General features: G+C 46.1%; 1 protein-coding gene across 4 annotated transcripts in view; it reads left to right on the top strand.

Annotated features, from left to right (window-relative positions):
* PPM1H (protein phosphatase, Mg2+/Mn2+ dependent 1H) overlaps window positions 1-26,298 on the top strand; it is a 288,609-nt gene that overhangs the window by 195,408 nt on the left and 66,903 nt on the right. For all 4 annotated transcript variants that reach the window (XM_070454667.1, XM_070454669.1, XM_070454668.1 and 1 more), the window contains exons 5-6: window positions 2,266-2,350; window positions 20,507-20,625. In XM_070454667.1, coding sequence (XP_070310768.1) covers window positions 2,266-2,350; window positions 20,507-20,625 — 204 coding nt within the window. The remainder of the gene's footprint in view (window positions 1-2,265; window positions 2,351-20,506; window positions 20,626-26,298) is intronic.

Here is a 26,298-nt window from a genome sequence, read left to right on the forward strand (position 1 = left end):
CCAATGTACATTAGGTCCAGACAAATACTGTTTGATTTCACTTATATGAGATGAAATTCAAAGTCAGAAAGTACACTGGTAGAAACCACAGGAATGGGGGGTGGAGGTGGGTGGGAAGGGGCGATGGAGAGTTAGTGTCTAATGGGGCAGTTTCAGTTTAGAAAGGTGAAGAATTCAGGGGATGGGTGAGGTTGAGAGTTGCACAATAATGTGAAGGTACTTAGTGCTATTGAAATGTACAGTCAAATAGTTAAAATAGTATGTTTTATATTATGTGACTTTTACCACAGTAAGAAAAAAAAAAAAGATTAGGCCCTAACCTTGACATTCCTGACCCCTTATTTCAAGTTCTCCAAGTTTCTCCATCCTCTATCCAAACTCCTCCTCTCTCATTACAGTTATTCTCAGCTGATAAGTAGGACAAAGACAATTTCAATTAACTCGCACTGATTTGTGAATGGTTGGTATCACCTTTCTTGGGGTAGGGGGAGGTGGTTGCATTTTACAAGTGACTCTAGGTTTATAACAAGGGATCTTTCATTTGTCCTATTTTTTGGCAGCATAATAAAAGAAGTGAGGTGTGTATTTCAACACAAGGCATCCTCTCCCCAGGGTCAGTCTCCCCAAACTTCTCCATTTCCTTACAGCTTCCACCATTTTCCCCCTGGATCCATCAATTCTCTGACACCCCCAGGATTTTTCTTGTTACCTCCTCCCTTGCCTGCCCACCTCCACCAGTTTCTATGACAACAGCAACTGGGCACAGGTGGGGAGGGGGCGGGGCAGGGGGCGGGCAGCTGCAGCCATTAATAGGGATTGTTTCCAAGTCAGGGGGTGAGGGGTGCCAGGGGCTTGTTGGCACAAAGAATGCAGCCTCCCCATGTCAACGAGGCATCCACCTAGAGCTGAGCTCACTGATGGTATTCCCCATGCCTGTGGGTTTTCACAGAGAAGCGCGTTGGGCCCGCAGGTCTCTGGCTCCCTGGTACTGGGGAGCTTTGGGGTTCAAATAGAATGCAGTTCCCCCAGCCACTTGCGTTTGTGGTAGAAATGGCAGCCTTCCACCGCAGCGGATCGATGTTCCGGAGGTCAGTGCTGCAGGGACTGCTGCAGAACAAGGTCTGAGCACCGGAGGCCCCACGGGGAGAGGCTTAGGGAAAGTGCCGTCGGCCGATGCTCTGTCCTTTCCTTTAGAGGTCTGCTCTGGGGGGCTCTGTTCTCTCAAAAGTCCTGGAGTCAGCCGTAGCTCTTGGGCACATTTTTGGGAGTTTGTGAATTTCCTGAACTTTGAGATGACAGTGGTTTTCCCTCGACCCAAGATGTTACCTTAGAATCTCAGGAGTCTAGGTCAGCTGCTCTCAGATTTTCATGTGCCTCCAAATCCCCTGGGAATCTTATGACAAGGCAGATTCCAGTACAGGAAGGCTGCGGGGAACCTGAGAGTCTGCATTTCTACCTAGCTCTCAGGTGAGGCCCGTGCTGGGGGCGCACAGACATTTTGAGTAACAAACACTTGGAATTGCCCTGTCGGCTACTTCAAGCGCTAGCCCACTTGTGACTGTTTAGCTTAACGCTAAATTAATTACAGTGAAATAAAATGAAATATTCATTTTGCACTGTGTGCCTGCATGCTAAGTTGCTTCAGTCAGAACCAACTCTTTGCAATTCTATGGACTCTAGCCTGCCAGGCTCCTCTGTCCATGGGAATTCTCCAGGCAAGAATACTGGAGTGGGTTGCCATGCCCTCCTCCAGGCGATCTTCCTGACCCCGGGGAAGATCGGGGTTCCCTGCATTGGGAGATGGGTTCTTTACCACTAGCACCACCTGGGAAGCCCCTCAGCTTGCACTGACCGTGATTCAAATGCTCAGTACTCACATGGGGCTGGTTGCTGCCATCTTGGACTGCACAGATTAAGGCATACATTTAAGGATCACAGGAAGTTCTCTTGGAGGGCACTAGCCTAGGGTGAGCCTCTGTGCATCATTCATCCATCCATCCATTTATTCACTGAGCACCTGTCATGTGCCAAACAGTATGCTTGGTGCTGGGCATTAAACTAGCAGAAAAAGAGAATGTCGTGCTCTTAGAGATACCTATGGTATGGTGAGGACTCCGGAGTGGGTTACACTGAGCTTTGCTATGCAGGCTGGAGGAATGGAAGTCCCCTGAGAGCTGCGTGTGGATTCTGAACCAAGCTGTGGCATCATCACAAAATCGCAGTGCTTATGAGATTGGCTGCTGACATGCCTTCTCACCCTTGCAGGGCCATAATCATCAGAAACGGAGAAATCATCCCCATGTCTTCGGAATTCACCCCTGAGACCGAGCGCCAGCGGCTGCAGTACCTGGTAAGTGCCCCGTGGGTCTGGCGGAGCACGGTGGCATCGGGGAGAGCGTCGGAGCGGTTTTGGAGGAACACTTGGCTATTGACATGGGAGCAGACCCACAGCAGTAAAATGACATATGGCATTAACTCCCACCCCACACACACACCTCCTGGATCACACACCCTGGCTTCGTGTGTGACGACACACTCCACCTCCGTGAGTTTATTATGGAGGCCGGCTTTCTCCCATCTGTGACCAATCAGAGACACAGCACACTCTGCTTATTGTAATGATTTGGTACATACGGTATGAAGCGCGGTGTTAAAGAATGCAGACACCTTGTCCCCAGGCCTGCCACCCACTCTAACTCGAAGGGTACAGATGAGTGTTAATCTCATGTGAGGAGGGAGGCACCCCAGAAACCCGATGACACCCCATGACTTCATGCTCCGATACAAAGCCTTAGGGGCACTTCTGGAGAAATGCAGGTGTCTAAAATCTGAAATCTGTGTCTAACCTGAAAATAGACTCTCCACATAGATCCCACTCTTTGGAGTAAAATTATGAGCCGGCTCTAGGAGGGCCGTTTGGCTTATCAGATCTTGAGAATTTTTGCTTCATTGAACATTTGAGTTTTCTGGAAAATGGAGTAAATGTCCTGCCCTCATATCCCAGCCATAGGGCATTAGGCTTTTATGATTACGAGACTGATGTCATGATGATGGTCATGATCCAGGACTGCTTTGCAGTGGGCATCTTGGGAACCAGCTGCAAATATAGTCTGTGGATGATGTATTTTCTTGCCAGTTGACTTTCTTTTTAGGTAAAAGGCTAAGATAGTGACCTTCTGCTCTTAGAAAAGAATTGATACAGCCTACTCTGAAAGGAACTCGCTTGTGTCTCTGAATTCTGGCACGTGGGCATAGTCAGGACTTGATGACTTTGGTTGATTTAGCAAGAAGCTATGTGAAACTAAGAGTCACTCAGTCATGTCTGACTGTGCAACCCCATGGACTGTAGCCTGCCAGGCTCCTCTGTTCATGGAATTCTCCAGGCAAGAATACTGGAGTGGGTTGCCATTCCCGTCTCCAGGGGATCCTCCTGATTCAAGGATTGAACCTGGGTCTCCGGCATTGCAGGCAGATCCTTTACCATCTGAGCCAGCGGGGAAGCCCAGGAAGCTGTGCAGAAGCCCGAGAAGCCCAAGGTTGCCTCAGTTCCCACGACTGTGTCGTGTTGGTTTTACTCAGTATCTGAGCTGTGTTGATTTGGGTTGTTAACTTGGTCCACAAGACAGCAGGAGTCTAAAGCCGAAGTAAAAGCATTTCTTCATTCTTTTACTATTATTTTTGAACCCACCTGTTGCTGTTTACAAGCTAGTAAACTTGAATCTTTCTGGGCAGCCCAGAGGTTAGAGTGCTTCACTTTGTCTGTCTGTCTGGGCAGGGGGAAGGGAGCAGCGGCAGGATCTCAGTCTGGCCCCATCCTTAAACTCACCAGCTGGGTGGCTGTGTTGCTGGGAGGGTCCTTCCAAGTAGAGTTCACAACAGCCGGCCTGCCTGCCACTTGCCTGGCTCTCTCAATCCCATCGTCCGCAAAACCTCCAACATTATCTTCACACGTCACACTTCTTTCCCTAAAACCCTTAGGCTCCTTACAGAGTACAAACGGCAGACTCGAAATCGGGCTTCCAGCCCACCTCTCCAGCATCATCTCTGCATTGCCCCCACCGCTGACAGGGTATGTTGTGGGCTGTGGCCATGGAGAACCATCTTCCAAGACACACCGTGATCTCTCCAACCTCTGTGCCTCTGGAAATAAGCTCTGCCTGGATAGCCCTTCCCCTCTTCTCTGCCAGGAAAACTCCTCCTCATTTCTTGAGACCCCAGAAGAAATGTCGCTTCCTCCAGGACGTGTCGCCTCCCCCTTTCCGGGGGCCAGTCCCCAGTGCTCACCTCGTGCTGTGTGGGAGCCCGTAATGTAGCCGTCACCATGTGGTATTTTATTGCTTATTCCTTATTCTGTCTCCCCGCTTCCAGACTGAGTCTTTGGGAGGCAGGCCCCTTACCTTAGGCATCGTACCTTGTTGTTACCGAGCACAGAGCTGATATTGATCAGGATTTGTTGACTGAAGTGTTCATATTGATGTCTGGATCATCATCCAAGCACCTTGCACCTCCCCACCATCCCCCAAAACCCCTCACCGCAGGCAGTATGCCTCTGTGGCCCCCTACCCCACCAAGCCTCAGGCCCACCCTGTCCTCACCACCTCCGTGCTTCTCGGTAAAAACCATTTCCTGTTTTCCTGCTGAAAGCCATGAGTAACAGCAGGTTCTTCACTTTTGTATTTTTAAATACTTTCACATTTTTGGGGGCGTGGCAAAAATGGTACCAAGAGCTTAAAACATTAACTTTTCTGGAGGGAGGCGAGTGCTGACCTTGTTCAGATTTGGATTCCAGTGTCAGTGATCTGCCTGGGGACGGGTGGAATAAGATGTGTGTGACTTCAGAGCTCAGCCTTGTCATGCGACTGTGTCTGTGAATTCTAGAATGTCCTTCACTGATCCCCAGTTTCATTGCCAGTAATGGGCACAGGGAACAGCAGAAGGCAGGTATAAGGATGAAATGAAATAATAAATGCACAGTTTTTCGTGACACATAATTCTCATTTGCTTACTGTTGGATGAATCAAAGTCTTGCCACTTCAGATTAACCACAGTGATACTGTCCCTTTATTTTTATTTAAGGATCACTCCTAATGTTCCCAAAATTGATGTGTATTTGGGTGTCACTCTTGCATAATCAGTGGACACTCTTAGCCCACAAACTGAGTCTAATATCTGAATTTCTAAGGGTGAGAACACTGTCTTCATCCTTTTTCATCCTTGCTGCTAAACCATACAAACTTCTCTACATGGAAATTATACCTAAAACCTGTCTTCTCAGACAGTGGGAGTGTAAATGACCAAAACATAAAATATCCTGGCTGCCCAACTTCCTATTCTGTCAGAAGTCTAGGAATGTATGCTTTGAAATGAACAAATCCATGAGTAATATTCGCATAATCTGTGATGCAAATCTTTGTGGTGAAGTATTTGAGAGAACTAGGGGGCTAGTAGCGTAAAATAAACTTGTGGTCAAATCTTTACCATATTTTAGAGAATTGGGAGGTTTATAGCATAAAATCTTGAAAATAATATCAGTTGTGAGAGGAAAACACAAGTGTGATGGGGACTTCTCTCAGCCCAGCCCAGGCAAGTGCTGTGTGACCTTGGATTTCTCACAACGTCTCTGCGTCTCCCTGTCTCCTGAGCGAAATGTGTAGGAATACTTCCCTTGAAATACCCATCACAGGTCCTGAGATCACAATGAAAAGTCATCTCAAGGGCCTTCCCTGGTGGCTGAGTGGTGAAGAACCCGCCTGCCCATGCAGGAGGCCCGGGTTTGACCCCTGATCCGGGAAGGTCCCACAAGCTGTGGAGCAGCGAAGCCCGTGCGCCACAGCTATTGAGCCCGTGCTCCAGGGCCCGGGAGCCTCAGCTCCTGAGCCCACCCGCCACAGCTCCGGAAGCCCCCACACCCTACACCCATGCTCCGCAATGAGAGCAGCCCAACGAGAGAGTGGCGCTGCGGCTGGAGAGTGGTCCCGGCTCTCCGCAGCTAGAGAAATGCCCACGCAGCAACAAAGACCTATAGCCAAAAATAAAATAAACATAGGCAATTATTTTAAAAGGTCATCTCATGATAATATAAAATACAATATATCCATTCTGATTTCAGGTTACGGCCTAATGCTACCAGTTTATTTTTGGCAACATCAGTTCGCTTGAACTAATTGTAAAACAGTTTTATGCAGTGAGAGCTGTTGTATCCTTTACATGATCTAAACGAGTTAGTATGTTGCCGGAAAGTTAACAGTGTATTCCTCAATCTTAGGTCAAATCAAATTTTATTGTCATTATGTCTAAAGAAACATTTATGAGAGAATCGAGAAAACTCCCAGGTCCCTCGAAACTTGGTTTGAGCAGGTGACTGCAGTCCCAAGGCTGTCTGACTTGCAGAACTGGTTAATGATTTTCCTGGGGGTGGGGAGGCTTCAGAGCCCTTTGTGCGTGAAGTGTTTTGATCCACGTCGGACAGAAATGTTCTTGGTATGCACAGTCCAGGCGTTCAGGGATTATGGAACTGGAAGCAGATTACAAGATGATGGATGTGGCAGGCACGTTAATTTTGTTTGGTCTTGCATCCTGACCTCAGAGGGCCCTTCATATAGCTCTCCGGGTAACGTGAACTTTATTCCGTAGATTCTTGGGCTGGGTGATTAATCAAGCAGGCTTGAGGGTTTGACGTGTTCACATGGAATGTGGCAGGTGTGCGAGGGAGGGGGTGAGGGGCCATGCACTTCTGCCCCCCAGCAGCCGGGGAGAGCTGATGATCATAGTCACAAACAAGCCTTGCTCTTTTCTCGCTGGGCTTTTTAAAATTTTGTTAATGTTTCCAGGGTGACTGAAATAAAATATTTTACGGGGTCCACCAAGCTGGACAGAATGTTCTGGTGGGGTCAAGACCCACAAGGTGGGAAAGCAGTCTGGTTTATGGGCATTTCTCAGCAGAGTCTATTGCTCTGATGCTGTAGTCTCCAGGAAATCACCCCACTCTTGCTTCAGGGTACAGCCAGAAACAGATCTCCCTCTATGGGAGACCTCCACAGCCCTGAGGTGTGAGAGCAACGGCTTCCCCTCCGTTCTGCCGAGACGTATTTATAAACTCTGATGTGATTACATTAAGATGTGCTGGTATCATCAGACCTCCCAATAATGTACGTCTGTCCTTGTAGATAATCCAGGTCGGCAGCTGTTTATCATCAAGGGCGATGTGCAGAGGAGATGAAAGTGGGTTTCAGATGCACACTGGATGCACACAAGTGCAACATTATCTGAGGTGATTTCTGATGGTGTCCTAGGACCTGCCCCCAGCCGTCTACACCGAGTCTGATTTGATTTGTCTGCCATTTGCCCTAGTACTGAACTTGGAAAGAGTTTCAAGGGGACAGCATTGTACCTCTTGGTTCTCTGGGATTTTTCACACTCAAGAAGTGTATTGCTTAAGCTTGTACCTGGTTTTAAGACAAGAGGCTATAATTGGAAGGGTCAAGTGCACTAGTGAGTAAAAACGGCTATCCCACCACCTCAGCCTGGCCCATAACCTTGAGTTCATGTGCACTCAGTCGTGTCCAACTCCTTGTGACCCTGTGGATTGTAGCCCACCAGGCTCATCTGTCTGGAATCTCCCAGGCAAGAACACTGGAGTGGGTTTCCATTCCCTTCTCCGGGGGATCTTCCTGATCCAGGGATCGAACCCGCGTCTCCTGCACTGGTAGGCAGATTCTTTATCGCTGAGCCATCTAGGAAGCCCCATTAACCACGAGAGCCGGGTATGAAGCTGGGAGCCTGGCTGCAGTCACAACGAGAGAACTCCACTTCGCTTTGCCCGACGTCTGAGTCAGGGACAGATGCACTCCAACCCCTTCTCCCGCCCCATCTAACTCCCCTTTTGCAAAAAACTATATGTGTTTCAAAATCTTGAATTAAAAAAAAAACAATGGCAGGCTAAAGTGGTTGACGTTTTTCACATTTACCATACGTTCCATTGGTCACATAGGCATCATGAAGAAGCCAGAATTTTGGAGCATAAAACTGACACCACCCAGGGCGGCAGAGGCAGGATTTATATTCGGCTGCCCTTGGAGCACAGCCTGGCTGCAGGGAAGACTCTGAAGACATTAACCCTGATAACTGAAGCTTACCACTTCTAGAGCCAGATCTTTTTAATTAATATAAATGGATGTCTGGTTTTTTCCAGGTTAGGAGAGGTCAGAGACTTGGCGTGGAGGCATTCTGAATCTACTATGCAGATCTAAGAAAATGAATCCCACACACTGGAACAAAATCATCATGAGAATGAGTTCCTACATTTTCTTCTTTAAAAAAAAAATCCATCTTGCTACATATACATAATCTTTAGCCTCTATAGTCCTTGTCCCCTGAAATATTCTGAATAAAAACCTGGGCACATGATTCCAATATGCAGACAAGTGCTGTTTGATTCCACTTATACGAGGTACCTAGGATAGTCAAGTTCACAGTGTCAGAATGTACGTTGGCAGATGCCAGGGAGGGGTGGGGGAATGGGGGATTAGTGTTTAATGGGGACAGAGTTTCAGTTTGGGAAGGTGAAAGTTTGGGGAGATGGGCAATGATGAGACTTGCACCATAATGTGAATGTCCTTAGTGCCACTGAACTGTATAGTTAAATATGGTTAAAATAGTGTGTTTTATATGTTGTGACTTCTACCACAATAAAAAATAAATGGATTAAAAAAAAGTTGGGCACTGAAAGCCACAGCCATCTGCCCATGAGGTCCTTAAGAACTGATCTTAGTGTAAGGAAGCAAGATAATGTCATACATCCTTCAAGTACATTAAAGTTAAATATGCTTTGAGAAAGGTAGACAGGATTCAGCGAGGTTTATTAGGGCGAAACCTTAACTGTCTATAAAATGTGTTCTATGCTTCAGTTGCTTTATCTGTGAAATAGGACAGTTGCAGGACCCTCACAGGATGGGGTGAGCATTAATGAGTTAATATTTGTAGTGCTTACAGGAGGACCTAGATCAGAGACAAAATAAAATTTCTTAGTTTTTAAATATAACTATATAAAGAACTTTCTCATGGCCCCCCTGCCATTGGGACTACTGTGGTCTTTTGTAATTTCTCAATTCCATTTGCTTATGCAAAGAGATTGGAGATTTGGCTTCCCTGGTGGCTCAGAGAGTAAAGCGTCTGCCTGCAACGCGGGAGACTCTGTTTGATCCCTGGGTCGGGAAGATCCCCTGGAGAAGGCAATGGCAACCCACTCCAGTACTCTTGCCTGGAAAATCCCATGGATGGAGGCGCCTGGTAGGCTACAGTCCATGGGGTCGCAAAGAGTCAGACATGACTGAGCGACTTCACTTTCCTTTTCTTTTTGCTGACATGAGTTGTTCACTCTACAAATGAGTGCCTTTCCACAGAACTTTACTTGGGAATAAAAAGCAGTAGGCATATGAATATGGAAACCTTATATGCTTTATGTAAATGAGCACTTTCACCCCTTATTCTATACTTTATAAACTGTGTGGAGTTGACAAATCTAGGCAATTTTGTTTAATATCTCTCTTTGTATCCCAGTTTCCATGTGGCTGCTTTATCATAAGATCTCAATTTTACAATTTTAAGGTTGATTTGGGGGAATGCTACTTCTCTCTGGCGGATAAGTATAGTCCCATGTCGAGATTTAAATGTGAACCCTCCTTGACATTTGCATAAACCAGACAGAATTTTATTTAATATCCAGTTCCGTAATAGCTTATCTATACAAGCTTGGTTTTTGCTACTTTGAGATTTTAAGGACAAATTAAAACAGAATTCTTTATGAAAGACTCCAATCCATACATATTTAGGTCTCAGTCATTTCACATTTCTCCTTCATTTTTTTTTTAACCCGAGGTAGAATATTCTCCTCCTGCATTGTACATCCATCAGGTAGGCAGCCTTGACTCTGGAATGGTCATCTCCTTTGACCACTCACGTGACTGTTAGTGGTCACCTGGGCTTGGCCAGCATCATTTTTTAATTTTTAAAAATTTATTTATGTATTTGGCTGTGTCAAGGCTTAGCTGCCTCATGGCACATGGGCTCTTAGTTCCCCAGCCGGGGATTGAACCCGTGTCCCCCACACCGCAAGGCAGATTCCTAACCACTGGGCCTCCAGGGAAGTCCCTTGGCTGACATTATTCATTTCATTTGTGACCTTAGACTTCCTATCTGGATAAATCATCCTGAAATTTAAAGGCTTCCAGTACTCCTCTCGTATAACCTGACAGGAGTTTTTCCCCTAAGAGCTAGGAAGAGGAGAGATGTTATTCAATTTTTCAAGAAGATTTATGTTGAACACTGAAAATCCTCATTTTAATAACTTGCTTTCACATACTGAAGGGTCTAGAATATTTAAGAAGTTAATTCATGTGCCGTTTTTCTAGTTAGAGGAGTTTACATTCCTGTCCTGGAATGCGCCTTCTCATTTCGCACAGGAGTGTTTATACGTTCCATGTTCTGCTGATGGGAGTGGAAGTTGGAACAACTCCTTTGAAAAAGGATTTGGCCCAGCAGCTCCACCCCTTGCTGTGCACCTAACAAAGTGCGTGCAACTGCTTACACCAAAAGGTGAGCCTGTGCATAGCAGCACCGTTTGTAAGAGCCCAAATTGGAAACTCTACAATTGCCCGCGGAGAGTAGAACGGATAAATAAACTTGGCACAGTCACAGGATGGAATGAGCAAGCTGTAACTACATGCAGCAGCATGGGTAAATCTTTGCAGACTCAACTTCCAACCTATGGGATTCCATAGGATGGATAGAAACAGGCAAACGCAGCTGGAAAGTGTGGGGCTAGAGCTTCCCTTGGGAGAAGCAGCAGGATTTAAATGGGGTCCTGACACTAGCATGCTGGTAAATGTTCAAGTTGCTTAATCTTGATGCGAGCCGCATAGTGTGTTCCATTTGTGAAAATTCACCCACCTGTATGCACATGATCAGAGCACTGTACCATTTGTATATTTCTTTGAAAAGTTGGTTTTTTTAAAAGTACTTTGATTCATTTACTCTGATGCCGGGAAAGAATGAGGGCAAGGGGAGAAGGGGGTGACCGAGGATGAGGTGGTTGGATGGCATCACCAACTCAATGGACATGAGTTTGAGCAAGCTCTGGGAGAGGGTGAAGGACAGGGAAGCCTGGCATGCTGCTGTCCATGGGGTCACGAAGAGTCGGGCAACAAGTGTATATCACCCTTTGCAGGAGGGGACCTCCTGCAGCAGGACAGGTTTCCCAGGAAGCCACACTCCTGCCTCCTGTCTGTCCCACACTGTTCTCTCCTAAGAGCCGCTCCAGGAGCCCCTGCTGCTTCCCGCCTCCTTGCGTCTGCTCCTGCTGCACTTGCCCCGAAGCCCTTACCTGACTAGGTCTAAAGATGCTTTTCTGCCAGAGGGAAGCATAGGCAGAACGCTGACATAAATTGCAGCAGTATTTTTTCAGATCTATCTGCTAGAGTAATGGAAACAAAAGGAAAAATAAACAAATGAGACCTAATTAAAGTTAAAAGCTTTTCCAGAGCAAAGGAAACCATAAACAAAATGAAAAGACAACCTACAGGATGAAAGAAGATATTGGCAAATGCTATGACCGACAAGGACTTAATTTCTAAAATATGCAAACAGCTTACACAGCTCAATATCAACAAAACAAACAACCCAATCAAGAAAAGGGCAGAAGACCTAAATAGACATTTTTTCAAAGAAGGCCTGCAGATGGCCAACAGGCACATGAAAAAATGTTCAACATCACTCATCATCAGGGAAACGCAAATCAAAACGACAATGAGGTATCACCTTATTCCAGTGAGAATGGCTCTCATTAAAACATCTACAAATAATCAATTCTGGAGAGGGTGTGGAGAAAGGGGGGCACTTCCACACTGTTGGTGGGAGTGTAAATTCATGCAGCCGTTATGGAGAACAGTGTGGAGGCTCCTTAAAAAACTAAAAATAGAGTTATCATATGATCTAGCAACCCCACTCCTGGGAAAATATCTGGAAAAGACAAAAGCTCTAATTCAAAAAGATATATGCACCCTAGTGTTCGTAGCAGCTTTATTTTAGTAGCAAGATGTGGAGGCAACCTGAATGTCCGCTGACATGAATGGATAAAGATGTGGTGTACGTGTGTGTATGTACATATATATATACACACACACAATGGAATATTAGGCATTAAAAAGAATGAAGTAATGCTATTTGCAGCAATATGGATGGACCTGAAGATTATCCTACTAGGTGAAGGAAACCAGACAGAAAGACAAATATCATATGATGTCACTCATATGTGGAATCTAAAACATGATACAAACTTATTTACAAAGCAGAAATAGATTCACAGGAAACAAACGTATGGTTACCATAGGGGAAGTGGAGGTGGGGAAGAGGGATAAATCAGAAATTTGAGATTAACTTGTATATATACTGTGTGCATGCTAAGTAGCTTTAGTCCTGTCTGACTCTCTGCGACCCTATGGACTGTAGCCTGCTACGCTTCTCAGGCCATGTTCTGCGGGCAAGAATACTGGAGTGGGTAGCCACACCCTCTTCCAGGGGATCTTCCTGACCCAGGGATTGAACTCTTATGTCTCCTGCATTGGCAGGCAGGTTCCTTACCACTAGCACCACCTAGGAAGCCTCCATATATATACTACTATGTGTGACATAAACAGCGAGGTCCTGCTATATAGCACAGGAACTATATTCAGTATTTTGTAATAACCTATAATGGAAAAGAATCTGAAAAAATACTTATACACATAACTGAATCACTTTGCTGAGACACTGTAAAGTGACTATACATCAATTTTTTAAAAAAATTTTTTAATTAAAAAGAATTTTTAAATAATGAACAAAAATCCTTTTCAGGTTTTCTCTGACCCCACCCAGTGACCCCAGTCTTCGTTCCTTACTCTTGAAGATAGTTCCATTCCCACCTATAAGCCTTCCTCATTCTCCCCCGCTAGTGCATGAGCTCTAAGCTTTTAATTCTTTGAATCCCTAACCCCTGGTACCCATACCTGCAGGAGCTTCTGTGTTAGTTGCATGAATTCCATTGGCTGGATACCCCCAAAACCCGGCACAGTCCCTCTTATTAACTCTCACTACTCACTGGCAAGCTGATCACAAAGCGGCAGAAGGAAAATTTATTAAAAGAAGGAAACATTTTGTGTTCCTGAGCAGGCAATTTTTAGCCACCTTGGGAACCACCATCTCAGTGTCTTCAGGAGGCCTGGTACTCAGCCTCCTCCAGGACCCAGTAGGTACATACCCATCCCTGGGATCTGGATTCCTGCTTCCACTCCCCGTTTTCTCCCTGCCATGCAGGGATGCTCAGAGCTCTCCCCCATCCCAGGATGGCGGGGCTCAGGTCCATGGGCTCTGGAGCAAGACAGATCTGGGTTCAGGGGTGCACTCTGCTCTAGTGAGACTTTCTGGAACGTTCCAGAAGGCCTCTCTTCTTCGGGTTGTCCTCTGCTGTTACGGCTCAGTCCCTCTGTGACTCAGAGGCTGTCACTGAGATGGGACGGCTGTGTGTCTTCACGGTGCTCTGCTCACCTGCTTCCTCTTCCCTGGAAGCTGGTTTCCACTCAGGACCAGAGAGGAGAGCAGCCAGAAGATGCTCGGCCCTCCTGCCCCGTCTCTGTATCCTGCCAGTTCTTGGCAGAGTGGACTCCAGCATCCTTTCTCTAGAGAAACTTCTTGTTCCTGGACGGGCATAACCACGTCTGGAAATGTATTCTCATTAAGTGGCAAGGATATGTTCCACCCTCTTTTTTTTTTTTTTTTTCCAGCAAACCTACACTCTCTAGAGTCCTTGGAAGACTCTCGGCCACCTGCCTGTGGTTTTGCCAGGGCAGTGGTTACCAAGCCTTTTCCCCCAGGTGCCGTTTGTGGTACACAGCCAAGCTCCAGATGTACCTCCATCCCCTCCCTTTAGTTGGAAGCATTCAGTTATGCTTCCTTGAGGGGGAGCCTCAAAATTTAGGATAAATAGAGGTACAAAAAGAAGTCTAGTTTGTTGGGTTTTGTTTTTGTTTTTTTTAACATGGGGCAGGCTAGCACAATTGAAATTGGATTTTAGTGTAAAATATGTCTCTAGGTTTTTAGTCGGCATGCTTATTAGGTAGAGAAGAGGAATGTATTTAGGTATTCTTAGGACTGTGGAATATCATGAAGTTCTCTGTGGCATAACTGTATCCACATTCTTGAGAATTTACAGGAAGATATCTATGAAATTGTTAAAAAAAAAAAAAAAAGTTAACTAAATCCAAAATATGTAATGTGCATCCAGGATTGTAAATGCCATGGATCTTAGTTTTATCTTTTTCTAATGATTGAAAGCTGTGTTGTCTTACTTTACAAAGTAATAGTCGCTGAAAGGTGACTGTGTAAAGCAGGTCAGAATGTTCTGTATTTGTTCCTCCAGCAAATACTTAGCGTCTTTACTGTGGTCAGTGCTATGAGCGTACAGGCACTAGAGTGTAGCTGAGGTTTTAAAAATAATGAACATATTCAAGTGTAGCTGGTGTTACTTGCGTCAGCGTGCAGATGTTTCTGACATACAGATATCCAGATAGTGCCATCAAAGAGAGAAAGCTAAAATATATTCAGCAAAGCAGATAAATAAGGAATGTGTCGGAGAGTGTCGAGAATTTTCATTTCACAGGTGGACCTGGGGCCTTAACGTGTGCTTGCTCCCATCTGGGATGTCGATCCCATTACAGTCCACGTTTCTGATACGCCAGCATCCTTAGCTGTGCCTGGGGAAGGGGCAGTCATCATGCCTATGTTTATGAGCAGCCAGGTATGAGGAGTGGAGTAAAAACTATGCCAGAATAGTCGGTGAATCCTGCAAGTTTGGAGTCAGAAAATCATCGGATTTTATTGCTGGAAGGAACCTAATGCATTCCAGCTCCCACGTTTTGCAGACTCTAAACTGTGTCTGTGTAGTGCTTACATGTATTATGACTTAAGTCACTTTTGAGGCTCAAGATTCCAGAATGCTGACTTGAGCAGTGCTTCCAGCAGGGCAGGCCAGCACTAGTGAAGTAACACTAAGCAGTCTGTGTTGCTTGGATGCTGGGCAGGTCCTAAAGAAGTTTCTGAATTCCCAAGTCGCTGGGCCACTCGGCTTCTGAGAACAGAATGTCTCTGTGCTGGGCTGCTGGGCTGCAGAAGGCTTCAGCATCGCCTGCATTGGCGCCAGGTGTCTACCTGGGCTGGCCCCTTCGAGTGACTCAGATTTTTGGAATATGAAAGGGGTGTAAAACTCCTCTCAACAGTTTTCTCAGACCTAGTTTAAAACCTGGCTTCTCAAAAAATAATAAATTTGAGAGTATTTTCCAAATGAAAATAATCCATATCTACTGGTAGACATATTCATGAATATAGGTAAGTTAGAAAGGAAACCATAAGATAATACTGTGTAATATTTTGATGACTTTGAGTGTATGTACCTATATAAACATAAGTACATACAAGACCACGTTATGGACTGAAGGTGTGTATTCCTCCCCTCACATTCTTGTGGAAACCCTCACCCCCAGTGTACTGAATTTGGAGACAGGACCTTTACAGAAGTAATTAAGGTTAAATGAGGCCGTAAGAGTGGGCCCTGATTTGATAGGGTTAGTTTCCTGATAAGAAGAGACGCCGGCATGCTGGAGTTCTCTCTCCCCAGGAGAGCATAGCGGAAGGCTTGTGAGGTGCAGCAAGAAGGCGGCAGTGTGCAAGCCAGGAAGAGTCTTTAGCGGGCAGCAAATCTGCTGGCATCTTGATCTTAGACGTCCCAGACTCCAGTCTGTGAGAAATAATTTTTTGCTGCTTTAAATCCCTCCGTCTGTGGTATTTTGATATGACAACTTGATAGACTTTGCAAACTTTGATGAGTATTGCATGAAAAGGTACACTAATAAGCATTTTTCTCAGAAAACAACAGGTATATATGTCCCATTATATTGTAGCATCTCATTTTTCATCCATCAGCCACCTATTTTTCTACTTGTACTTAATTCTTGAGTTGTTTCTTTCTTTAACAGCAGTAGCTCCATCAGGTCTGACAAATAAAACTGGGGTGAGTATCAAAAGTGCTGCCAAGAAGGAAGCCTACGGTTAGGATGGGAATGGTCACTTAAAAGCGTAGTGAAAAGAACTTCCCTGGTAGCTCAGGTGGTGAAGAATCTGCCTGCAATGAAGGAGACCTGGGTTTAATCCCTGGGTCGGGAAGATCCCCTGGAGAGGGGAATGGCTACCCACTCCAGTATTCTTGTCTGGAGAATCCATGAACAGAGGCCTCTGGTGGGCTGCAGTCCATGGAGTCACAAAAAGTTGGACACAACTGAGCAACTAACACTTTCACTTTCAAAAATACGCCAGGAGGCAGGATATGTCCTCAGTACACGTGGGATACACATGCCTTCTATGGCGGGCATGACTGTAACGGCACATGTGTCACATAACATGTGAAATGTGCTGTGGCAGCTAGCCAGAGGAAGAAATGATCAGAGAGAGAAACCCAAGGGTGTGGCATCATATCAGTGGGGACTGAGTACCACAGTAATTCGTCGGAGATAAGGGAGCTTTTCTCGCTCACCTTCGGACACACCTGAGGTTAACAGTTGATTGCTGCTGTCAGCCCGGTGTCCAACATGACACGGACGTCATCTCCCAGGCATAAGCAGACATCAGTAGGGCAGGACTGAAGTTCAGAACAGGAGCTCACGCAGCAACTTGGAGGAAAGCCCCCAGACTGACGGGAAGCACTGCTCTCCCTGGGGAGTGCCAGCCCAGCAGGGGGACGCAGGGGACTGGCTTGCCCCAATAGGCAGCAGAAGAAAGCAGATTCCGGAGGATGACACAGCCTGCTTCAGCACTCCGCGCCCCTGCCTCTGAGGCTTGTAGGGCTTCTGCAAGTTGTTAAACCCAGTGAGCCCCTGAAACAGAGCTGGCTCTTGTGGGAAAATCACCAACACAGGGTAACTCAGAGCTGGAAAATGATGAGTGCAGTCAGATCATAAAAGTGAAAATGTTTTGGAACAACCTTAACAGGTATTCTTCATTTACATATTCCTTCCTAAATATGCAAAATGTGTGTTACTGTTCGTTGCTCGGTCATGTGGGACTCTTTGTTACCCCATGGGCTGTGGAGCCCACCAGGCTCCTCTGTCCACAGGATTTCTCAGGTGGGAATATTGAAGTGGGTTGCCATGTCCTTCCCCAGGGGGTCTTCGTGACCCAGGGATCGAACCCTGCGTTGTGGAGGATTCTTTACCATCTGAGCCACCAGGGAAACCTGCAAACAGTGATAGAGAATAGTTTTGCCTACATTGAAAGGAGCTCTTTAAAAATAATAAATTAAAAAATTGAAGGGATTAGAAAGCATTATGCCTAGTGTAATTGGCAGCTTTTCCCCCCTCCCTTAGAGGTAACTAATGGTGCATCTAATAAAAGGCGTCTTAGAATTGATGGACTACAATAGCCTCTTGTTATAACGGGAGAAGCAGGTGGTTTGTTGAGACCCTGAAAGTCTCTGCATGTGAAGAGACAATGGATGTCACAGGTGACCGAGGGTTCAAGGTCCCTTTGAGCCTGCCCATCCCCAGAGGGAGAGGCGTGGTGGCCCCTGTCGGTAGTAGCTACCCTGCAGACTTCTCCTGATACAGGTGCCCAGGCAAACATTCCAACAGTAAAGGCGCGAGGGTGCAGAATGTACTTAGTCATGGCTTTTGGGTCGTAACCTGTTTGTTATGGGGTGTGTGTGTGTGTGTGTGTGTGTGTATCATGTACCTGAATTTATACACGTGCATATTCACTCGTGTATACATATATGTTAAAGGTTTTTGTTGTTCAGTTACTAAGTCGTGTCCATTCTTTGCAACCCTATGGTTGTAGGGGTTGTAGCCTTCCAGGCTCCTCTGTCCTCCGCAATCTCTCAGAGTTTGATAGATCTGTATATCTATGACCCGATACACATAAGTTTCTATACATGCACTCTCACAGACGCATATTGTGTGACAGCCTGCTTTTTATAAATGTATGTTTGCTCTTTCTGTGTAATTACATATCCTCTCTAACCCTTTGTATGTGATCGCACAGAATCCTTTTGTCTGGTTTTATACTACTTTAATCACTCGTGTTATTCAACGACTTCTTCTCGCTATTTGAAGGACATTCTTGTGGCCAAGCTGTGTGCAGATCTGTAATGTTTTTATTCACTAGATCCTCACATGTGCCCATTTATGGCTCAGACTTGGCATGGCAACAAGCCTGTTGGTGCCTGTCTACTGTTTTTTGGTAATGTGTGTGCAGGTTAAAGGACCAGCATATGGGCTAGGATGGAGGTTATGGGTTTGATGTTAAGCTCAAACCCTAGAATCACCCATTCCTGGCTGATAACCTTAGGATAGGTGTCTTAACCTCTCTGGACCTCAGTTTCCTCATTTGTAAATTGAGTCTATGACATCAGCTTCATAGAATTGCCAAGGTAATAACATAAGGTGTATCAAGTGCCTGACATGTAGCAACCCGTAGGTCAGTGTTACTCCAGCTCAGAAAGCAAGGGATAGACAGAAACACCATGCTGATGTGGTCCCGGAATTTTGAGAGATGACAGAGGGTATATGACAGATGGTGCTGTTCACGGACTACTAATGCTTTTGGCCCTTAGTTTTTGTGGGTGGACCAAAATAAAGGAGAGGGATGAAATTGTATCTACTCTGTAGGTACAGCTGCCATCAAGGACGCGATTTCTGCAGTTGCCCGGAGTCTGCACTTGGCTTAATGCTCCACCGTCGCCATCTGGAAATTTTTAATTTTGAATAGTGGCTCCATATTTTCCCTTTGCAATGGGCCCCACAGAGTAGGTCCTGCCCTAAGATTGTGAGGGGTGTGAAATGAGAGCTCACAAAATACTACATAAGACTTGACAACCGTTGGATGGATAAATTATTTTCTTTTTATAAACAGAGACCATCATGATCAGTGCACTTTAGATATCATTTCATTATTCAAATAGTATGAGATAAATCTGCAATTAGTCTCAATGTGCAAGTAAAGAAACTGAGGCCCAAGCAGTTAAGTCACCCAGGAAAATCACCGAGCTTATAAATGCAGAACTTGGATTCGAATCCAAAGCCCACCCCGTTGACATGTGCTATCAGTTTTAGCTCCCTTCTTCCTTTCTGTAAAACCCAGTGTTTTTGTGTCCTTGATACTCATAGGCAGCACAGTCTCATTCCCAGCAGAGGTTTCAAAGCCCCTCAGAGAAACTGCAGAATTTCCCCCTGACCTGGACCCTCTCAGGGATACGGCAGACAGGACAGCCCCTCTTCTCACCCTCAGTCCTGCCCCTCCGGTCCCCATGCCTGCGTAGCATCCCTAGCTCACAGTTCTGTTGGCTGGTCCAATCTGACCAGCCTGGGGACAGTTCAGCTTGGCTTCCTCTGACTCCTAATACACTTGGCTTCTAATGGCTAGCATCCGACAGAGACCTCTGAACCACCATGAGGATCAGTGGGAGATAGGTTGGTGTCAGGTCCTGGGAAAGAGGCTGCGGGAGACGTCTATTTCCAGCAGACCAAGGACACGGCCATCTGTCCTGTGGCAGGGAGCCCTGGTTCTCCTGCAGTGCCAGGCCGTGATCTGCTCTGCTCACTCTTTTCTCTGCCAGAGAAGGAGAGAGAACCATTCCAGTACACCACTAACAAGCAGGTATATGGCTTGGTACAGGGCAGATCCAGGGCAGCGGCTCACGATGTGTCGACTCCAAGCAGGGACGTTCATACTTGAGCATTTCGTCTCTTGGATAACTGGATTTGAATTTGGAGTGTGACAATGAGACTGTTTGTTTTTTCACAGCGATTCCCTAAGTGGCTGTTTGCTCAAGACTTGGGTAGTGTGAGCAGAGACTTGGGGGAGGGGAAGAAGCCATCTGTTCTGGAACAGTCTTCCAATTACATGGTTAAATTACTACAGAGCAGAATGGAGGGGATCCAGCAGAAAGTTCCTGTCTGGTGCACGCAGCCCCAGCCCTCTCTCCCAGGCCATTGTGTTGACATGGAGACCCACACGCAGCTTGCAGAGCCAAGGCCATGATAACTAGGAACATGCGCAGGAGGCAAGCAGAGAAAGCCAAGGAGGAGACAGTCAGGCTGAGCTTTCCGGCCGTTCAGCCAAGTGAAGCCATCTTGAATTTGAATTAGAAAGTGAACCTTTTTCTTGCTTTAGAGATCCATTTCTCCGATTACAATTAATTTATCATCTCACATGAAAAAGTCGTGTCTTTTTATAAATTACATTCATGATTTTTATTTGTTGATATTGTATTCAGGTTCTTAAATCTATTTATCTCCCTGAAAATTTGAGAACCATTTTCTAATTTCATAAATGTGGCCTGTGTCAATTTGCAGAGCATCCTTGGGTCTTATTTTTTTCCTCTAAATATGTGTGTTTTTTTTTTTCCTTCTTCTTCTCTTTTTGCTATTAGGCATTCATGCAGCCTCACTTGCTGGGAAATGAGTTCACACATTTGGAGTTTCCAAGGAGAGTACAGAGGAAGGAGCTTGGAAAGAAGATGCTCTACAGGGATTTTAATATGACAGGCTGGTAAGAACATGCCTCCCTCTGCCTGGGCACTGCCACAGTGTCCGTGAAGGCCGCGTCGCCGCCACGAAAAGTCAGTTCTGCAGTTTGGGTCAGGATGTGCAGGCGGAACCCTGGGCTGGTGGGGAAGGGAAAGGGTCTACACCCGCTGCTGCGGCTCTCAGACCTGGGTGTTGGTTTGCTTCTCTGCTCTCCGAGGCCCTCCCTAAGAACACTTGGCCCACCAGGCTGATGTAATCCCCCCACTTCACACAGAGCAGGAATTTGGGGGCTTTTAAAACACATTAAACTTGGCTTTTTTAGGTCACAGTTACTTAAGGAGGTAACAGGGCTCAAAGGAATGAGCCAAAGCTCTATTTGGCCAGACCAGCTTGGATTTGAATCATAACTCTGACCTTTCTGAATAGGCCGAGTTGGATAAACTACTTAACCCCTATGAGTTCAGTTTCCCATGAATAAAATGAAAAGAATACTCTCTGAAGGGTGGGTGTAAGGACCAGCGGTAATGAGCTGTCATTATTTCAGCACATTTCACCACAAAAGAGCTCTTGGCAAAGGGCATCATATTCTCCAAACACACCTATCTATATAAGGCACCCAAACCATTTCTGTGGGTCAGTAGTTAACATTGACTAAGACCTCATCTGTTTGTTCCAACTGAAAATAGATATGGTGATGAAGTACTGAGACTTCATAAGGTTGGTGTAAGGACGAAGTGAGGGGAGAGTGGCTGGCACAAAGAGGGTGGGGGAAGTTTGCTCAGGACCCTGCGGTCCTGACCAGGGAGCCCCTCACCAGTCTGGAAGACAGCAGAATGCGACGGTGGCCTCTTGCCTTGCCCCGTCCCCCGCACAGGGTACAAAGTAGATTCCATTATCTCTTCTCATTGGACTAAAATAGCAGTAACAGATGGTCACAGCCCAGATTCTCATGGGGATGACTTTTAGGCTGAAAATCCACTCCAAGGGTATGCACTGTCTTAAAGGAATAGTCGAGCTACCCGGCCAGGATCAGAGGCTATCCTGAGACATGTCCAGTTGTCTTTTGTCATCCAAAGAGATCCTCACCAGTATCCACCCTTCTTCTAGAGCAGGGTAAGCAAATTGCAGTCCAAGAACCAAATTCCACCCCCCCCAACCTCCCCCACCACCTCTGCCTGTAAATAACTTTGAAAAGTACAGTCACATTCTTTTGTTTATGTTTGATCTGTCACTTCATGCGACAACAGAGCCTTTGAGTGGCTGCAGCAGGGCCTTAAAAATACTTACTCCTGCTCTAAAACATGGTTGGATTTATCAGAAAGGGTTTACTATGTTTGCTGCTCTGAGCTCTGAAGTTTTGTTGCTCCAGACTGGGTTTTCTTGCAAATGCATTCTTATTCAATCAGCAGAATCAGCACTCCTTACAGAAAAGTTTCAGGTGAGGGTTCATGTAATTCAGAAAGCCATGGAGGCGTTTGGTCTGGTCTTTGTAGAATTTGGAAAGGTGGACTGAAAACCATTCCGGGTTAGGAACCCACGTGGTTATAAACACATAAACAGAAAGAGCAAAGCTAAGAGACAGCGAGGAAAATGGCCAAAATGGGGGGAGGGTGTGGCTGTAGGAAGTCAGGCTGAGATGGTACCAGGAGAGCATAACTGAGAATGTGGGAAGCCAGACAGAGGAATTGAGGTTTACGGTGAGACCCTGCTGGTTACACTTTTGTGTTGCTGAGGAGAATGAAATGATAAAAGCAATGCTTTAGGAAGGTTATTGTACAGTAAGAGAGGGAGAATGACCAGGAGAGAAAGCAGATTCAGATATCTAGAGAAAAACTATCATAGCAATATGGATATGAGATCTCCAGAGCCAAATAGAGGGATGGAAGCAGAAAACAGAGAAGGCAAGGAAATAAACAAGAAACTAGATGGTTTTGGTCAAGGGATACATGTCAGGGGTAAGTCATCAGTTCCTCTAATTATAGAGGTCTGTCAGCCCCCAGAGGGGCAGCCCCATGCCTCATCCTGTGTCTGACATGTAGTCGACAGGCTGTGATTATTGGATGAAAGGTGTGATTGACAGAAGTTGATGGGGGTGGCGGACACACAGATGGTCGATGGAAAGGGTAGGAATGAGAAGCCAGCACACGAGCCATGTTGAGCTTGAGGCAAGGCTGTTTGTATTTTCTTTCTATGCCAAAAAGGCAAATTAGATCTCAGCAGTCACAACAAACTTGGTAAACAAATGGCTAAAGATTACCCCTTTTTACAGTTTTTTTTAAACGTAGATAAGTTCAGGATTAGATTACATCCAGCTTTATACACACACACACAGTTATTCTCTTTTGCTCTCTATCTAACATGCAGGCATGCACACGCATTAGCAGGGTCTTAAACAAATGAACAGTCCATAAATGGGCTGTATTTAACTGTGCAGAACTCCACAGAAGGTACCAAATAACTGAGGAGCCAAGACTGAGAATGGCTTCGGTCAGATGTGATTTGCTCATTTGTTTCAGCAAAGTTCCCTGTGTGGCTGGTTGGCTCACAACTTTGGCTACAAGCAGAGATTGATGTACATCTTTGTTTATTTCCTATCTGTTGTTACTTAGGATTTGAAAATGACACTTATAGGAAAGGAGAGATCTATCTTTGTTGGAAGAAGTTGGGAAGTTTAAAACCAATTTAAACCACTGCCTATGTAAACTCCTTCTGCCCACCTCCCAGCTTTAATGAGTTCTTTTAAAAAATGTTTTTCACCTCTAAAGGAAAACCTCAAACCTAGCAGTTATTTTTTCAGGACTTAGGAAACATGGACTCCCAGTTTCCTATTTTTCTGAGTTGTCTATTAGAAAGAGAAAGGCTGACAAATGAATTAAATAGAAAGAGACAAGGATCTGCAGCCTCTTTTTCCATGAGAGCCCCAAATTACTGCCAAGGTGTTGGGATTGGTTGAAGGTGGACTGGTGGGTGTTGGGAATAGACAGGTATGTCCTCACCCGAACCCTCCTTTATGTTTCTTGGCTTCAGAATTAGTCTTAGCCTGTGAACTTGTAAACCTTTCTAACAAGTAAGGGTTCATCCATTGCCAAGCTGTTGAAACCTTGTAGCAAAGACTTAGTTGTGGAAATGTTTATCTGCCTGCTTGTCCCTACTGGTCATGGGGCTGGCTAACAGTGAGGGAGACAGCTAAGGGCCAGGCACCAACTGTGATGAGGCCTTTACACACTTCCTATGAACTAGGTCCATTTTACAGATGAGGAAACTGAGGCACATGGGCCAAGTTGCTCAAAGTCATTCAACTCGTAAGGGGAGAAGCCAGTCTGTGAACTCAGGTGACCTCACTTCAGGGGTACACTGTTCAGTCTGGTGCTAAACTGTCAAATGCCTAAAGAGGAGTCATTCTCCTCATTCCCATTTTGCAGCTGAGCAAATTGAGGCTCAGAGGGATTAAGTGGCTTACACTTACTTAAGTGGCCATGACTTCTGATTCTTAGCCTGGGGCTCTTTCTGATACAATGGATCAACTTTTCTTCAGAGTGAGATTAGACATGATTATTCAGTTTTGAGCTACGGTGGAAATTTAAACAGGGGACCTCCATCTACCCGGATCAGTGTCTCCTTGCCAGCCCTTTAGAGGACAAGAGGATGAAATAAAACATTTCAGGAGCTGCCGAGGTAGTCATTTTTCCAGTTCTCAATCTGACCCAGTGGACTGTTGGCCAAATTAAACTGTGATGCTTCACACTCGTCACTAAAAGTCTGTGTGTGGTTTGGGGGTGGTGATGATGGGGACGATCCCCAAAGCACCAGATTTCCTTTACTTAGGAAAATTGACTGCTCTCATTAGAGGAGCATCCTGCCAGCTTTCTGTGGTGTGTCTGCAGCCGGGAGGAAGTGTGGGAGAGGATGTCAGCTCCGGGAAGCCTGCTCTCATAATTAAGGATGAGTCTGTTGCCTTCGGATGGGGATTCTTTCTCTCCCACCCTCGTGCTTTCTCGGAGACCATGGAGCTTGGCAGGCCCAGGCTGTATAGAGGACAAAAGGTTATTGTCACCCAGACCTTCCTAATGAAATCTGTCTCTTCCCTGGCTCCCCCACCTCCTCTCTGCTCAGATAGTTTGCACAGTGGTTTGATTTATGCAGGCTTTTTTTCCCCTTCTTTTTTTTAAGTTATTTTATAAATTAAGTTTTGTTTCTTTTGTTTTTTTGCGTTTTTTTTTTTCCACTGTGGTGGGTGGGTCTTTGTGTGCAGGCTTCTCGTTGTGCTGGCTTCTCTTGCTGTGGAGCATGGGCTTCAGTAGTTGCAGCTCCCGAGCTCTAGAGCAGACTCAGCTGTGGCACACAGGCATCTTCCCGGACCAGGGATCGAACCCATGTCTCCTGCATTGGCAGGCAGATCCTCTACCTCTGAGCCACCAGGAAAGCCCCACAAAGGCGTTTGCTAACAGCACCCTGGATGCTGAGTCGGTCCCTGACACGTCCCAGCTCTTAACCTTCCATGCTGGATGTCCTTGGTCCTGGCGCCAGAACCCTGGCCTTGGACTTGGTAGGAGCCGTGTCCCTCCTCTCCAGCCCTTTGTGTGAAGCTGCCGTCTGTCGCTCGATGCTCACTAGCTGACATTGTGAGCCCAGCGTCCTGACCCACTCCCCTCTGTGCCGTCTCCGGCCGTAATTTGCTGGCAGGCATCTGTGTTCCCGAGCTAAAACAACAGTTTCTCACAGCTGGCTCTGTGGCCCCCAGTGCCCGCTCCTGTGACGGCGGCGACTTCGCTTTCTCGTGTAGGATCTCTGTTCTTTGTGCTCTGGGTCTGGCCGCATGGGGTGACGAGCAAGGCTGGGCCCCCCCACACACACCCCAGCGCACACGGGAGGGGGCCAGCGCTTCACCCCTGGCTTTGGGCCAGACTCTCCAGCAGCTGTTCCTGGGCTGATGGGATTTGTTGAGAGCGAGGGCCAAAGAGGACAAGTCCATCGTGTGAATGCAAGATTGCTTCCAGATGGTTCTGGTTAACAGTAAAGTACACCAAAATTCTTTCTTTAAGCAAAGCCGTTTCAACGTTTATGATGGTCTGATTTCAGGGACCAGTAACATGAGACGGCATGGCTTGCTTAGGAAAGAGAGTGCTGCTTGGGTGCCGGTCCTCGCTCTGCCGAGGTTCTGGGGCCCTGGGCAAATCCCGAGCCCGGGGTCGCTTGTTTATAAAACACTTCCTGTGCCCTTCTCTGCCAGCCTCCAGAGGGGGTGGGCTTTGCGCTGCTTTTCTGAGCTTCTGAAAAAGACAGATTTCATTAGGAAAATTCCAGTGATGGTAACCTTTCATTTCTGTCTCTTGCAGCCCTTAACTCTTTTGTGATTCCAACTTGATGACGCATCAGGGTAATTGTTCCCTCCTCTATTTCCCTTGAAACTGAGAGCTGATAAATCAGAGGCTTTCCCCTGGGAACAGAGTGGCGTCCACCGCCATTTTCTTCTCTCAGCATTCACTACCTTTATGAAGACAAAGGAAAACTTTTCTGTTCCATGTCCTCTCTGGCAGAGTGGCCACTAGCCGCCGGGGACCATTTCAATCTAAATTAGTTAAAATTAATTAAAAGTAAAAATTGGTTTCCCATGTCACAGCAGCTGCATCTCAGTTGTTCAGTGGCCACATGTGGCTCATGGCCACTGAAGTGGACATGACAGATATAGAACATT

Source organism: Odocoileus virginianus, chromosome 24 (genome assembly GCF_023699985.2).
Source record: "Odocoileus virginianus isolate 20LAN1187 ecotype Illinois chromosome 24, Ovbor_1.2, whole genome shotgun sequence".
NCBI classification, from domain to species: Eukaryota; Metazoa; Chordata; class Mammalia; order Artiodactyla; family Cervidae; genus Odocoileus; species Odocoileus virginianus.